Source organism: Camelus dromedarius, chromosome 11 (assembly GCF_036321535.1).
Source record: "Camelus dromedarius isolate mCamDro1 chromosome 11, mCamDro1.pat, whole genome shotgun sequence".
Classification (NCBI taxonomy): Eukaryota; Metazoa; Chordata; class Mammalia; order Artiodactyla; family Camelidae; genus Camelus; species Camelus dromedarius.
Window position 1 is genome coordinate 146,256 of NC_087446.1, and position 16,401 is coordinate 162,656.

The following is a 16,401-nucleotide window of genomic DNA, read 5'->3' on the forward strand; positions in this document are numbered from 1 at the left end:
AGACAGGCTGTCAGGGTAGACCAGGGAAGCCAGAGCCCACTTCTCCCACCACCACCACCACCAGCACCAGCACCTCAGACTCAGGTTCTGCCCACCACCCTTCGCCCTTTCTCTCTTTCTCTTTCCCTCCCTTCATCTTCCTGGTTTTTTCCCTGAGAAGATTTTGGGATCCACACAGAAAAGAGAAAAGAACAGATGGGCACAGCACAGGATGGGCATGTGGGGGACAGAAAGACTGACAGATGGACACACTCGAGGGGGGACAGGAGGCAGAGGCAGGGGCCACAACCCTGCTCCTGCTCACCCAGCTGACCCCTCTCCTCCCACCTCTTGAACCAACCCCCATCCTTGCTCTGTCGCCCACCCCAGGGGTCTCTGCCAAGAGGTCAGGGTCATTATGCTGTGGCCAGGGGATTAGGTCACATGATGGACCATGGAAGGTTGATGTCTGTAACTGTTTCTTCCTCAGGCTCCCATGGACAGAGGGCACTCACGAGATCAGGACCCCAATGATGACAGAGACCCCCCCAAATGGGAGGAGCCTGTTATGGCACAGGTGCCCCTCATCACAGACACCCATATAACTGTCACAGATACGCCTTACAACGGCACAGAAACCCCACGTATCAGAAGGGTTTCCAATGAAGAAGTCTCAGAAGTGACACAGGAACCCCACAATTCAGGGAAGGGACAGGGCCCTACAAACACAGAGAACCCCAATGACACCAGCCCCCATCATGACACAGAAACACCCCCATGACGAGAAGAGCCTCTATGGTGACACAGGGAACCCATAACGACAGAGGATGGAGAGGGACCCACATGACAGGAACCCCATACAGACAGACACCCCTCCCTGACTGAGCCCTTCACAGCGACACAAGGAATCCCCAGTGGCAGACGCATCCCATAATGACCACAGAGGCTCAGAGTTTCCACGGACACCCCTAATGAGAGACACCCCAAAATGGCATCAGCCCTTCCTCGATCGCCAAGAAGCCCGGCCATGCACCCCCGAGTGGCGCCTTCAAAGCCCAGGAGGCCCCTCGCCCCACGCCGCACCCCCCGCGACCCCGCCCCCCGCACCCCCTCACCCTTCACGGCCTCGCCGCGGTGCAGCGGGATCTCGCCCTCGCCCTGCGGGCTGTGCGCCTTCACGGCGATGAACTTGCGGCCGGGGACGGCGCTGTAAAGTTTCCGCTTCGGGCCCCGGGGCGGCGGTGCAGGGGGCGCGGGGGGCGCCGGGCCGGGGCCGGGCGCGGGGCCCGGGCCGCCGGGGCCGCCGGGTCCGCTTGGGCTGTAGACGAACACGTAGGTGACGGACGCGATGCCGGGGGGCAGCGGGCACGCGAAGCCGGCGCCCGGGGCCTCCATGGCGCGCGGCCCGGCCCCGCCGCCGGCCTCACCGCAGCCGCCGCCGCAGCGCCCGCCGCCCGCCGCCCGCCGCCGCCCGCCCGCCCGCCGGGGGCCCGGCCCGGGGCCGCTCCATGGGCCGCGCCGCCGCGCCCGGCCAGCTCCCGCCAGCGCACGAGCCGCGCCCGCTCAGGGCTCCGGGGCCGCGGGGCTGCGCTCCCGGGCGCGCCGGGCTCGCTCCATGCCGCGGCCGCTCCGCGCGCCCCGCCTCCTCCGCGGCCCGGCTCCTCCCTCTGCAGGCGGCGGGCCGGGCTCCCTCCTCTCCCCCTGCGGCCCGGTCGCCGCGGCCCCGACGAGGGAGAGGCCACAGGGGCGAAGAGGACTACTGTGCGCAGAGGGAGGAGGAGGGGTCGAACAGAGAAGCCCAGCGAAGGGGGAGGCGGGAACGGTGGTCAGAGCGGCCAGGTGGGAGCTGGAGAGGGGACTGGGGGCTTAAGACATCAGAAAAGCAGCCTCAGTGAAGGTTCGCCTCACCGCCAGGAGGGGCTCCCCCAGTGAGTCCGCACCCCACCCTCCAGCTCGGGCCTTGGCCTCTTCACACCCTGACCGCTGAATGTGCTGGGCGCCCAAATCCCCCTCCAGACCTGTGTCCTTTCCTCCTGGACACCTGCCCCTGATGCTCATGCCCACTCCACGCTGACCACCTTCCCTGGACCACTCCCCCGACCTGGGCACCGAGCCTGACCCTGCTCAAGAGCCTGCACTGGCTCCCTGGTAGCTAGGCTGACCAGGTCCACATTTTCAGCCAACAGCCAGGCTCTCTGGGCTGCGAATTAGCTACACTCCAGTCACATGGTACCTTCCTACTCCCCAGGCTGTTCATGATGCTGTTCCCAACACCTCAACTATTCAAATCCTGCTCATCCAGCCAGTTGTTAAGTTACTGTCTCTCAGCTCCAAATCCGCCTTTCTGTGCCCTGCCCTGTGATGCTGGTGGACCTCTGTGACCACATTTCATGCCAGGCTCTGCCAACGGCCAACAGGGGGCGCTAGGGGAACTGCCCCCACCTCTAACCCCCACCTCCTCAAAAGCAGCTCAAATGCCACTTTCTCTCCTTCCACCAAAGGTGACCTCTCCCTCTGCCCCCACCCCCCCAGACCCTATCCCTCCAGGTTGCGCCAGACTTCCTCAGCCCACTCCTGGCCACTCACTGGGAGGCCCCCTTACCTGGATCACTCCCCACCTAACTGCTTCTTAGCCCTGGGCCCCAGCTGTCTATGTCCTTCTGAGACTTTTAGGACCCCTGCTATTAGCTCCCACCACATCTGGCACTCTGGATACTACTAAATGTCAGAAAAAACCATAATAATTCTGCTGTCTCCACAGGGCAGTGAGCTGGAGCCCTGCACAGAATAGGTCTTAGTTTGTGTTTGCTGAAAGAATTAATGAATATACAAAATATGAATGAAACCAGGGCATCCACACACCACCAGCTCAGAAGCAGCTCGTCTGCAAAACTGAAATATCCCAAAGTTTGTTCTTTTAGTCACTGAGCCATCCCACCATTAGAAAATCCATGGGCCATGCAAAAGTTTTGGGGGAGAATTGAAGTGATCTGGGGCAGGAAGACAGCCTTGGAGTCTGGGTAAGGACACTGAGAGACAGAGAAGACATCACAAGTCAAGGCTGTATGAGCAGGGACAAGAGCAGAGGAAGAAGCAGCTTCTATAAGCTCCAACTGTGCCCTAAGCCCACTGCGAGACACTCAGGCTTAGTACATTTGGGAATCAGGTCTCCTTGGGGTCTACCTAAGCTGCTTCCTAGCTCTGTGACCTTGGACAAGTCACTCACCCCACCTGAGCGTCGGGACCCTCATCTGTAAAATACAGCACAGCCTCATATAAGGTCAAGGTTAAGTGAGATGATACACACTCAGCTGCTCAGCTCAGCTGTTGTTGTGAGAACAAAGTTATTTAAGTCACTTTCATTCAACATGTCTCCTGAGCACCTTCTATGGGGAAATTGTAGGAAACAAGAACGACAGCTCCCGCCCTCAAGATTCAGGGAGGAGAGATGACTTAATCAGCAATGGCTGGCCTGTGCTGCGGGTCAGGGGGTCCCAATAGGGAGCCTACACTGCCCAGGTTCCAGAAGGCTCCCTGAAGGAAACGTCTTGGGTAGGGTCAGTCCTACCTTACTGCTGGGAAACCCAGGCATAGAGTGGTTGGCTGGTCTGCCCCAGGCCACACGGGCAGCAGATGCCATGGCTGCCCTGGACCCCGACCGTCTATCTGCAGAGCCAGCATCTATGTTCCACTCCCCATGCTCAGCTCAGTAGGGCTCCAGCCTAGGCTGTTTGCTCTAAGTTCTGGGAATGCCAAGCCGTTCACATGTCCTTGGTTCTCAGTCCCAGCATTTGTGATGAGGGGTAAAGAGAAGAACCATGGAGTCCTATGGTTATACAGGGCTGGAGGGGTGGGGGTAAGACCAAAACTCCACCTTGGGGACTGGGCTAGGGATCACGTACAGATTTGGAGCCCGTATGTAGAGGAGGCTCCATTCCCTAACCTCTTACCACATGTCACCCAGCCCTGCCCCATCCCAGCCCTCACCCTCCTCCTTAGGACTACAGGAGACTTTCTAAGCCACAGGTCCGGCCAGACCCTCTCCTCCCAGCATGCTCCACCAGATGCCCACTGTCCTCGGGGCAAGTCCAGCTCCAACCAGAGACCAGCATGGGGGAGACTGCCCCAGGCCATAGGACCTCACCTTCTTCCCTTCCCCATCCAGCGAGGCCCATCTGGGGGTCTGGGAGCCCCCTGACTCAAAGCCTCAGCTCATCACTGCAGAAGTGCCAAGCACCACTAGGCCTCTCCCTGCCTCCCCATGGTGGCTCCTCCTGGCTCCAGTTCCAGCATCCCACCTACCCAGACCCTGCCAGGGCCTCCCAGCCACCTCCTACCTGATCTTGCTCTGGCTGCCCCTGACTGCTGCAGGGCCACCAACATCATTTTCTTGGTCACCATCCCGGTCCCGGTCTTTCTCCTCCTGCAGCCGCTGGAGCAGCAGCTGGTGGGGGAGGCTTCGCAGTGAAGGTCCTGGAGAAGCTGCTGGCTGTACCTCACCCTTCAGGTTGATGTCACTGGCTGAGCGCTGCAGGGGCCGAGGAGAGGCCAGGCCACTAGGGCCAGCCAGCCGCCGCCGCTTCGCATAGCTGGGGGTTTCCCTGAATGGTACTGGGGGGGGGGAGGGGCACAGGTGAGACTCTGAGCAGCTAGATAGGGTGACCACCTTATCTTGGTTTGCCTAGTCTTTCCGGATTTTAAAAGTAAAATTCTGTGTCCCATGAACTGCCTCAGTCCCAGGCAAACCAGGACAGCTGGCCACCCTATGTCTAAAACTGTATTTGGGGGTCACATACCAAACTGCTTCAGGGGTAGAAGCTATCCTGTCAGCCAAATGAATGTCTTGGGAATGCTCAGATCAAATCTTGGAACTGCCCATTCCACAGGCTTCCGGGGAGACAGAACAGACCACATGTGACAAATCTCACCAGACTACTACTATATGGGGCCATCTGCAATTGACCATAACCAGAGAAACTGTAAAAGATTTTCTAGACCAGGGTTGGCAAACTCTGTAAAGAATCAGATAGTAACCATTTCAGGCTTTGCAAGCCATACAGTCCCTGTTGCAAGAACTCAGCACTCTACTGCAGCAAGAAAACAGCCTCAAACAATATATAAGCAGATGATGTGGCTGAGCTCCAATAAAACTTTATTTAAATAGCAGATGGTGATATAAAAAACATGATCCAACTATATGTTGTTTACAAAAGCATCCAAACACACAAGTAGGCTTAAAATAAGAGAATAAATGAAGATTTTTTTTCCATGTAAATAGTAACCAAAAGAGAGCTAAGTAGCTACATTAATGTCAGACAAAATAGACTTAGAAGTGTTACAAGAGACAGAGAAAGACATTATATATTGATAAAAGTGTCAATTAGTCAAATAGATTAACAATTATTAATATATATGCACCAAACAACAGAGTATCAAAATATGTGAAACATTGACATATTTGGAGAAAGAGACAGTTCTACAATAATATTTAAGGTTTCAACACCCAACTTTCAATAATGCATAGAATATCTAGAGAGAAGATCAATAAGAATATAAAAGACTTGAACTAATTAGACCTGCAGATACATACAGAACACTCCACAAAACAAGAGCAGAGTACACAGTATTCTCAAGTGCACATGGAACACGAAGAACATTCTTCAGGATAGATCATATGCGAAGTCACACAAAAAATCTCAATAAATTTTAAAAGACTGAAATCATACAAAGTATCTTCTTCAATCACAATGTAATGAAGCTAGAAATTAAGAACAGAAAAACACTGGAAAATTCACAAATATGTGAAACATTAAACAACACACTCTTAAACAACCAATGTGTCAAAGTAGAAATCATAAGGAAAACTGAAAACACTTTGAGAAAATAAAAACAAAATTACAACATACCAAAACTTATGGGATACAGCAAAAGCAATACTGAGACAAATTTATAGCTGTAAACACCTACACTAAAAAGGAATAAAGGTCTCAAATCAATAACCTAATTGCATATCTTAAGGAACTAGAAAAAGAAAGTCAAACCAAACCCAAAGCTAGCAGAGGAAGTTAATAATAAAGATTATATGAGCAAAATGAAAGACAGAATAGAAACATGGACAGAATCAATGAGATCAAAAGTTGTTTCTTTGAAAATATCAACAAAATTGACAAACATTTAGCTAGACTGAGAGAAAAATAGAAGAGGGACACAAATAACTAAAATCAGAAATGAAAATGGGGTATTACTACTGATCCTATAGAATTAAAAAGAATTTAAGAGAATACTATGAACCGCTGTACGCCAGCAAATTAGATAAGCTGGAGGAGATGGAAAATTTTCTACAAAAACACAAATTACCAAAACTGACTCAAGAAGAAATAGAAAATCTAAACAGCCTTATGGAAAGCAAGGACGTTGGATCAGTAATCACAAATCTCCCAACAAAGAAAAGTCCAGCATCAGAGGGCACCACTAATGAATTCTACCAAATATGGAAAGAAACTAGCACCAACGCTTCTAAAATTCTTCCAGAAAATAGAAGAGGAAGGAACATTTCCTAACTTATTCTATGAACAATTTAAAAATGAGCAAAGAACTTGACATGTCTCCAAAGAAGATACACAAATGGCCAATAAGCACATGAAAAGATGCATTATTAGCTATTAGGGATATGCAAATCAAACCACAATGAGATAACACATCAATTAGAATGTGTATAATTTTTTAAAAATGGATAATAACAAGTGTCAGTGAGATTTTGAAGAATTTGAAACCCTCACACATTGCTGGTGGGGGTGTAAACTGATTCAAAACAATTTGGTGGTTCCTCAAAAAATTAAATATAAAATTATCATATGATCCAGCAACTCCTAAGTGCCCAAAGTAACTGAAAACAGGTATTCAAACAAATACATTTCACACATGATCATAACAGCAATATTCACAATAGCCAAAAGGTGGAAACAATCCAAGTGTCCATCAAAGGACGAATGGATAAACAAAGTGTCACATACACAAACAATGGAATATCATTCAGCCATAAAAAGGAATGAAGTAGTGATACATCCTACAGTAAACTTCAGCTTGTTGAAAGAAGCCAAACACCAAGGGTCATTCCACTTATGTGAAATATCCAGAATAGGTAAATCTCTATAGACAGGAAGTATATTAACGGTTGGCAGGGACTGAGGGAGAGGGGAATGTAGAATTATTGCTTAATATATACAGGGTTTCCGTTTGGGGTGATGAAAATGTTTTGGAATTCAATAAAGCTGGTTGCACAACACTGTGAATATACTAAATACCACTGAATTATTCAATTTAAAATAGCTAATTTCATGTTACATGAATTTAGTTTTAACTGGAATTTAAATCCTCAATTTTATTTTATTTTTTAGATCTTTCTATTAAATCCTCAATTTTAAAGCCTTAACTGAAAAAAAAAAAAAAAAAAAAAACACAGACCATGGACTGGATTTGGCCTAGGGGCATTGTTTGCCAAGCCCTAGTCTAGACTCCTGTTATGTAAAGTGTGGGCCTCCCCTCAGCCTCAGAAATGCACAATCTCAGGCTCCACCCAGACCCTCTGCGTCAGAATCTACACTTAACTAGATCCCTGGGTGACTCAAATGTACCTTACCAGGTGAGAAGCACTTCCCAAGGGCACTCTTCAAAAGCACTGGGGACAGCAAGTCAGCGAGAAGCCTGTTTGAGGAGCAGCTCAAGGCAACAAGCAAGAGAGCAGAGCTACTGCCCCAGGCCAGGGCCCCTGCTCCTGGCCGGCCAGTCTGGAGGCGTGATGGGGCTGCCAAGAGACTTCATAGTGACCTGTCCCCTGGAGAGTGACAGGTCACAGCCTACCAGACCCTCCAGGTGGGATTCCTCTTTACGGGAAAAGGAAGATGGAAGGCTGGGCAGAGCCTCCCTCTGGCTCCTCCTCTGTGGGCAGGCCCCACCCAGGTCCCCAAGCTGGGGTATGACACATGACTCATGGAGGGAGTGTCCTTGAAGTGAATGTGTGCAGAGGGAGCGAGAGTAACAAGGATGGGCCCCTGGATTGCCCGGGTCTGAAGACAGACTCTACCACTAACCCCTCCGTACCTCAGTTTCCTCCTCTGTAAAAATGGACTAATAAAGATCGCTCACTGGGGGGTGTTGAGAGAGTGAATTAAGATAACAGAGTTTATCATAAATACTCATGAATACATTACCCACTAGCTCTGGCTGTGTCATCGGAGTGTGTGAGAGAGACACTTGAGCAGGAGAGGGTGCACGGCCACCAGAGCTGATGCTTGCAATGGAACTAACTGATACGGACTTTGGCTCAGGAATGAAATGCCTACCCCAGCCAGGTGAGTGTACTCTGGGTCAGCCAGATGGAGAGTTGCAATAATGGTGACCCCAGGGACCACAGCATCCCTGTCCAAAGACGGGGGGTGGGGGGCTGAGGCCTTCCTGACCCTCAGCCTGAGCACGGACAAGCCCCTACCCTCTAACCAGCTGGACCAAGGCTACCCGCCAGAGTCCAGACCCACAGAATCGAATCCCACATGAGGCCGGCGGGGGGAGGGGTTGCAAACAACCATAAAAGACCATATTTTACTTACAAGAAACTGAGGTACAGAGGTCCCAAGCAGCTTTCCCAAAATGACATCACAAGCAGAAGAGAGGACCCCATGCATCCACAAACCAGGCTTCTCCCAGGCTAACAAACACCTTCAAAACCCCTACCAGCCCCCAGCAGAGCGTAACTGGAGCCCTTGCTCAGCCTCTCACTCCTAATTCAAACCTCAGACCTCATCACAGTTCTCCCTGAAGCCTACACCACTTCATTAGCTCAGTCATGTGCTCCACAGGCACCTAATGGAGCTGCGGCTTGAGGGCCTGCCAGCAGCCTTGGACAGTCCACCCACCGTCACAGCCCCCTGACCCTGTGCGGGGCACCAGGGGCTCATAACCAAGCCTCACTGCAGGGAGGTCTGTTCAAGGAAGACTATACAGGAAAACTCCTTAAACATGAACTGGACCTTAGTCTTAACCCTAGCCTAGCCACAGCCTCACATTAGAACCAACCAGGATTCAAACCCTGAGATCAGCCCTTGCCCTTTGCTGTCCACTGTCACTGCAAAGGTTTTTAAAATGGGGACACATCACTCATGGCAGAAAGGGGAGCCTGGGAGTCTGTGTTCCAGAGAACCATGGGTAGAAAAAGCCTGGCCCGCCCAGCGCAGAGGGAGCTGAGATGGGAGCCCCTCTGTGGTCAGGTGGCTGGAGAGGGCAGCCTCTGGCAGAAAATATTCTTTCCATGAGAAGAGGCCCACCCAGAGGGACAGCAGAGCTCAGGTTCAGGCCAGCCCCCTACCCATGGTTGATGTTGGAAGGGGTGGGGCCCTCCCTGCGCCCTTCCTCTTGCCAGACTGGACAGCACCCCTGGCTTTCCTGCTGGGCACATACTGGGCTCCCAGGACGCACTGGGTGCCAAGAGCTCAGAGCCCTCGCTTGAGACAGCTGCTGCCCTTCCCTGCATGTGGCCCCACCACCGCGTTCTGATTTCATCGCACGAGGACTCACACCATTGCGTCACATTGAGGCTTGCTACTTGCTGCAGCCACATAAACTGGCCCATGTTCCAGGCTGAAGTGAAACTCTGAGGGTCAGTGGTTGAGCTCCACTGCCACATGTCCCCTGCTGGTCCTGCATATGCCCTAACAACAAGACAAGCCTTGACCCTAACTTCAACTCTACTTTCAACCTAAATTGACCCCTAAACCCAGCACGGGCCCCAACCCACAGCCCTAACCTAACAGCGCCCTTTACCCTGACCCTTTGCCCACTCTACAGAGGCCTGCCCTCAACACATTCCCCATACCTGCAGGAGCAACTAACGGACCACTGAGACTACTCCCAGCTGTACTGGGAGAGCTGGAGGAGGAGGCTCAGGGAATGGGGGGTTCCCTTGTAACATCTCCACTGCCCATCAGACTGTCGGGCCCCGACAACCCCCACAAACCCACATCCAGCTGGCACCTGGGCGGGCAGAACTCACCAACGTCCGAGTCTCTGTGGGTCTTGATGACTTCTGCCAGCTCAAAGTTCCCTGCTATGATGGCCACCTGCGGGAGGCGGGGGCAGAAGGGAGGAGGCTCAGTGGCACCGACCTCACCGCCCCCTTGGCCCTGAGGGCCCTTTCTTGGACTCCATGTGGGCCTTCCTCAGTTGGGGGCCCCAGGCTCGGACCCTAGCCCCTGTCTAACTCACTCCCCAGTTTGCCTGGGACTGAGGGGTCTCCTGGGACATGAGACTTTCAGAGCTAAAGCTGGGGTGCACTGTTCACCCTGCCTATGCTCTTAATGGCCCTGCACACACCATCTTCCCTGTCTCAGCCTCAGCCCACAGTGCCCTACTCCTGTCTCCCTCCCTCTTCCCTTCTCTCCTTCCTGCGTCTCATCACCCGGCAGGCCTGCCGCTGCAGCCTCCACCCCCTTGACTGGACAACCACAGTGGCCTGATCTGCTCTTCCCACGTCTCCCCAGAGACCCATGATGACCCTTGCTTCCGCTGAGAGCACAGTCCCAGCTCCCTCCATGATCCAGAGTCCCCAGAACCTGGTCCCAGACTCCCCCCACAAACTCCAGGCCACACAGAAACCCATCCACCAGGTCATCCGGTGCTCAGAACCTGGCCAGAGAGAGAGGGCTCAGAAACATCGCCAGAGCCCAATCGGGGCTGGGACCACCTGTCTTGCCCCCAGCGTAGCCCCTACACCTGCCGCCTGTCTCTGGCAGGCCAGCCCACACCTGTTCTCCCCAGGCCCCAGAGCCCTCTGTCCCCCCTCTCCTTTCCCTGGGACGGGGACCAAGGGCACTGTTCACAGTGAATGCTCCCCGCGAACTGGGCATGGCGCTGGCTCACGCTCTTCCTCCACCTCACCCTGGGCAATCCTTAGCTCAGAGCTCCCTTCCTGCCTCACAAGTAAGAAAGCAAGGCTCAGAAAGACCAAGGACAGACTGGCATGCCCGAGGCAGCCTCGTGCTCCTGTAAACACTTGTGTACCTGGAAGGCTGTCTGGCTGTTATAATTGCGGACATCCTTGTTGGCTCCACGGAAAAGCAGGACACGAGCACAGCTCTCCTATGGGAGGGTCAGAGTCGGGGGAGTCACAGCTGAGCGACAGCGCTTGGGCACACAGGTGTGCAGGGTGCATGAACCACACCTATGTGTTCAGCGCACACATGTGTAGCATAGAGACAAGCAGGTCAGGTATACGCACGCCAGTCCCACCCAGCCCAGAGGACCCAGATGCGTACAATTCACACCTGGTTGTTCAGAACACACACGTGTAACATGTGCATACAGGGAACAGATGTGCACACCTAGGCCTTCAAGGCCACAGCCCTCTGCAGGACACAGGACACACACTTGTGGAATGACACACAGGGTCAGATGTGCACACACATGTAGTTATTCCATAGTGTCACCTCTGTGTACACACACACGTGCACACGTGCAGGCACACCTGGTTGTAGAGGGCACAGATGTGCAGGGCTGTGTTCCCTGAGGCGTTCTGAGCTCCCATGTCGGCTCCATAGAAGAGTAGGTGCTCCAGGTGCTGCACGTGCCCAAAGCGGCAGGCCTGGGGGAAGAGGGAGGTGCTGCTGGGTCCCCAGACAGAACCCACACCCCAAGCCCACAGATCAAGCCTGGGACCCAGCCCTCGTGCTCCCTGCCCACCTGGTGGACCTCCTGCCAGCCGTTCTCGTCTGTGGTCCCCAGCTGAGCATGGTCGTGCAGGAGCAGTTCACAGCAGAGGGCGTCCCCCCCACCCAGGGCGCTGTGGTACAGGGGCGTCAGGCCGCGGCTGTCCTTGTAGTCCGGTGAAGCACCCAGGTCCAGCAGGGTCTGACGGTGAGGAACCTCAGTACCCATGCCAGGCCAGCCTCCTCACCCTCCTGGCCCACGTGCCCCCCCAGGCCAGGGCCCCGCCCACACTGACCGTCAAAGCCGCCGCATTCCGCTGGCGTGTGGCACAGTGCACAGCAGTGAGCCCATCACGAGTGCGGAAGTCCAGGTGAGCACCACCATTCCTCAGCACCTTTAGTAGGTCCGTGGCATTGTCTAGCTGGGCCGCAAGGCTCAGAGGACACTCTGGGTTCAGGGGACAGATGAAGATTATAGTCCTGGCCATTCCAAGGCCACACCCTTTCCTGCTCTGCTTCTTACCTCCCGAGTCAGGATCATGGAAATTGGGGTCCAGCCCCTTGTCCAGCAGGCGGGCCACCTTGTCCGTGCTGTGTAGCTGGATGTAGTCCATGAACTTCTTCAGGTTTGCCTGGAAAACCCAGGCATCCCAGTCAGCCCAGCACCACAGCCACCATTATCTGACCATCACCCACCTTCCACCAGTGAGCCTCAGGCCACCTGCTCAGTCTGGCCTATCACCCTACATCATGACCTTGTCACTCCACTCATGTCACCCTAAGCCCTGCCCTCCCACTGCAGTCCTGCACCCAGCTCAGCTGGACCCACGTGCCACTTGAAGTCCTTCCCTGCATCCCAAGCCCAGCATAGCTGTTCGCCTGAGCCCAGCCGGCCCCTAAACAAGGCCAGGTTGCCCTGTCACGCCCTCCGAGTGAATTCCCTACGCCAGCCTCCGCCGCTGCCCTGGCCCCTCTCCCTGGCCCTGGTGCCCCCACCTGTCCAGCCTGGAAGAGCCCAAGGCCACCTAGACAGAAGCCAGCCTAGGGCAACCCCCATCCCCATCGCTCCCTAGGTGGCCTGTTCCTTCTCTAGACCACTATTCTCACTATCTCACCCCATGGCAGAACCCTACCTCCGGGTCCTCCCCCACTGCTGGTGTCCCCTCCTGTGGCATGACCTTGACTGCCTTTCATTCCTTCACCCAATCGTGCATTAATTCACTAAGCAAAGCTTTACTGAGCTTTACTGCTGGTGCTACAATGCTGCATGCACAAGGCAAGGTGCCTTGGCCAGAGGCCCCAAGCCCCCTAGAAACAAAGTGCATCAAAAATAGGAAACAGTGGCCTCCTCAAGTGGGTCAGGACAGCGGAACAGGAGGAAGAGTGCTCACAATTGAGGGAAGAAACGAGGCAGGGTCATGTGATGGTGGGGTCAGCTGGAGCCCCGGCAAGCAGAAACACAGGACTGTGATAGGAATTGAAACTCATCCTAAAAACAAGTGGGACTCACTGAAGGTTAAGAGTCACTGGTGTCCTGTGAGTCACTGAGGACAGTTTTGGAGAAGTAACTACAGGAGGAACCCATGGTGGCAGAGCCCACCACAAGCCACAGGGAAGAGAAGTCTGACACAGATCCTCCAGGGTCACAACAGGGTCACTGGGGCACAGGGGTGAGTGCTCAGATCCCTCTCTTAGGCTCCAGAGACTGTCAATGAAGTATCCAGTAAGCAAACGTCCACTGGCCCTCAGGAGCCTGGGGTAGGAGCTTAAGGAGTCTGCTTGTGGGAAGGGCTGTGGCCCCACTCTGCCCCTCCTACATTCAAAGAAGGCAGTGAGGTGCCCTGCAAAGAGTATTTGGATTCAGGCCCTCCTACCAACAGTGCCCAGGAGTAAAGACCCCATAGGCAAGCCTAGGCACAGGACCCCAGAGTCAGACAAATCTGGTTCCAGGCCCAGAATCAATGGATGCAGAGCTATGAGCAAGTCACTTAATTTCCCTGGGACTCAGAGTCTTCATCAGCAGAATGGGATAATAATAGCCCCTCTCAGGAGAAAACTAATGAGACACCTAATTACACATGCCCAGCCCTGGATGACCACTGATGGCTGGACTCCCTGTTCTCCCCACCCCCGCCAGTTCCAGCAACATCAGGTGCTGGTTCACTTCTCTCCCTGCAGGTCCTCAACAAGACACTGCCCTGTCGCACGCTACCTCTTAACCAGGGGCCCACCAGAAGGGTCTGCAAGAGTCTGATGCGACTGGAACCCATCACTGGACCACCCATCCTAAAGCCGTGGTGCCCAGAGTCTGCACCCAGCCCTCCAGCCACCTTCAACACCTACTCTGGGCCCCTGATGACAGGAGAAAGCCGGAGGGACTGACCAGTCAGCCCCAAGATGAGGGAGGGCCTCAAGAAGGAAACTTTTAAAGGACATTTTTGACATGACAAAACCCAGTCAAGGCTGGGGTGGGGGAACATTTGTCATGGTCAGTGGCGTCGAGGGGAGGGGGTAGTGCAGGAGGTAACCTTGGAGTCCCCTCCCCATGGCTGCCTCCTTACCTTCGTGTGAAGCTTTGCAAACTGCTTATCATCGATGAGGTTCTGGGCATAAACTCGCCTCTTGTATCGAAACTGCTCAGGTAAAAACAAGGTAGAAAAAGGCACCCACCTGGGCTGAGTGGGTGAAAGCAGGCACAGAACCCAGTCCTGCCCACTCCTGTGCAGCTGAGGCCCCACACCACCTCCCACCCACCCTCAACAACAGAACCCCTGCCTGCCAGCCTCACAAATCCATACACACCACCACCGACACCGCCGACACAGAGGTCAGGTGTGATGCATGCCCAGCTGTCCCCTCGCCTGCAGTGCCCTTTCTTCCTCATTCCCATCCCCAGAATCCCCTGGAAACCTTAGTTCTCTTCCAAGACCAGGTTCCAGGCTTAGCTTCCTAGACAGCCCCTCTCTTAGTAGAACTGTCCGCGGAGGCCTAGCCAGCTTTGAGCTCAGCTACCATAATGTCTGTTTCAATGCTCATTGCACTTGCCACGACCCCACCCGCAACTCTGAGTCTGGGTCCCCTTGCTCACAGGGCACTCAACAGCCTTTACATCATGAACGGCTGAGCAAAGGTGGAAGACAGATTGCCCTTTGGAGAATTTCAAGCGAGACAAGGGGCGGGGGACGGGGAGGACGACCGCACGGATGTGCACACAGCCGACGGCTGCCTTACTCAACACCGCGCTCTGGGCACTCACTCCCGCTTACACCCCACCGCACAAGCCGCTGATCGCAGGCACTGCACGCTGCTCACATTTCACACGCTACACAGCGCACGCTACGCACAGCGCCCCACCGCTTCCACACTAACTCCACACGGCCGTCGCTCCTCGCTGCCGCGCCCCCCACAGCTCACGTCCCAGAGCTCGGTGGGGCGTCCTGAACGCTCTCTTGCCGTCCCCAGTTTCGCGCCCCTGCCCGCCGCTCACCTCCAGGTAGGGCAGGGGCGTGTCCAGGTTGGGCGGGTATTCCTGCAGAAGCCGCTCCTCGTCCAGGAACTTGCCGGCGCGGCCCCGGGAGGGCGGCTGAAAGAGCCCGTAGTTGAGGGCATCCTGGAGGCTGTGGTTGAGGGCGCAGAGCACGCGCTGCTTGGCGGCCCACACTGGCGCGGCTGGGTCCAGGCGCAGGCACTTCTGCGGCGGAGCGGGCTCATGAGAGCGGACCGGATGAGCGAGGGCTCGCCCCGCCTGCCTGGCGCAGGGCACCAAGTCCCCCGGCCCCCGCGAGTCCAGAGCTCGGGAGCCCACGAGGCGGACCCAGCGCCTCCGCATCCAGAGGGCAAGGCCTCGCCCCAAGGGCGGTGCTTCCCTGGGCCCCGCCCCCGCCCGGGCGGTGGGGAGGGTCCCGGCGGAGGCGACGGGGGAGGGGTGACTAGCCGCGGGCCTGGGGTCTCCCGCTCCCAGCTCAGAGCGCGCCGGTGGGGGGTTGGGCGAGGAGGGCGGGGGATGCTGTCGGGACCCGAGCGGCGAGGCTCACCGTCTGCTGCAGGTCCGGGATGCCGACGCGCACGACCACGGCACTGGCCCCGGGGCCGTCCATCCCCGCGCCGGGGCCGGGGCCGGGAGCGGCCAGGAGCGGGGCGCACCGGGACTCCGCGCGGCCCCCCGGCCCCCCCTGTCCCCCCGCCGGAGCCCCGTCGGCCGCGCTGTGCGGGATGGGGCCGGGGGGGGCCGGGGCCGGGGCCGGCGCGGAGGACAGCGGCGCCGAGGGCTCCGCAGAGGCGGCGGCGGCGGCGGCGGCGGCGGCGCGGCTCAGCTGCATCGGCCCCGGCTCAGCTCGGCGCCTGCCTTCCCCGGGGGCGGGGGCGGCGGGGGGAGGGGGCCTGAGCCGGGAGAGAAGCGGGGGTGGCAAGGGGGCTGCGCTGGAGGCGGGGGCCGAGAGGGCTCAGGGCCAGCCGAGGGCGGGGGAATCTCTGTGGGGTCCTGGGGTGAGGAAGGGGTTTCGTTCGAAGGGTGAGGGCCGCGCAGCAGGGTGGGGGCCCTTAGGGGCTGCGCCGGGGGTGTGGGGAGTCCTAGGCCTCGGTGTGGGGGTAGTGGCTGAGCAGCGAGGGCCGCACCGCCCTTTGGCTGCGGAAGAGCATCCGTGGACCACCGGGGAAGAAGCGGCGAGGAGGGGGTCCTGGAGCGGGGGTGGGGGCCGTGTTGGGCACAGGGACCAGGGGCAGGGCA

General features: G+C 55.9%; 1 protein-coding gene across 5 annotated transcripts in view; it reads right to left on the bottom strand.

The window, feature by feature from the left end:
- Positions 1-15,994, bottom strand: part of SHANK3 (SH3 and multiple ankyrin repeat domains 3) — a 49,106-nt gene extending 33,112 nt beyond the window's left edge. For all 5 annotated transcript variants that reach the window (XM_064491311.1, XM_064491309.1, XM_064491308.1 and 2 more), the window contains exons 1-11: positions 15,710-15,994; positions 15,163-15,366; positions 14,237-14,308; positions 12,199-12,307; positions 11,972-12,123; positions 11,710-11,877; positions 11,495-11,611; positions 11,032-11,109; positions 10,025-10,091; positions 4,317-4,590; positions 1,095-1,297 (exon numbers count right to left, since the gene is read on the bottom strand). In XM_064491311.1, the coding sequence (XP_064347381.1) occupies positions 1,095-1,297; positions 4,317-4,590; positions 10,025-10,091; positions 11,032-11,109; positions 11,495-11,611; positions 11,710-11,877; positions 11,972-12,123; positions 12,199-12,307; positions 14,237-14,308; positions 15,163-15,366; positions 15,710-15,994 (1,729 nt within the window). The remainder of the gene's footprint in view (positions 1-1,094; positions 1,298-4,316; positions 4,591-10,024; positions 10,092-11,031; positions 11,110-11,494; positions 11,612-11,709; positions 11,878-11,971; positions 12,124-12,198; positions 12,308-14,236; positions 14,309-15,162; positions 15,367-15,709) is intronic.
- Between the last annotated feature and the right edge of the window lie 407 nt (positions 15,995-16,401).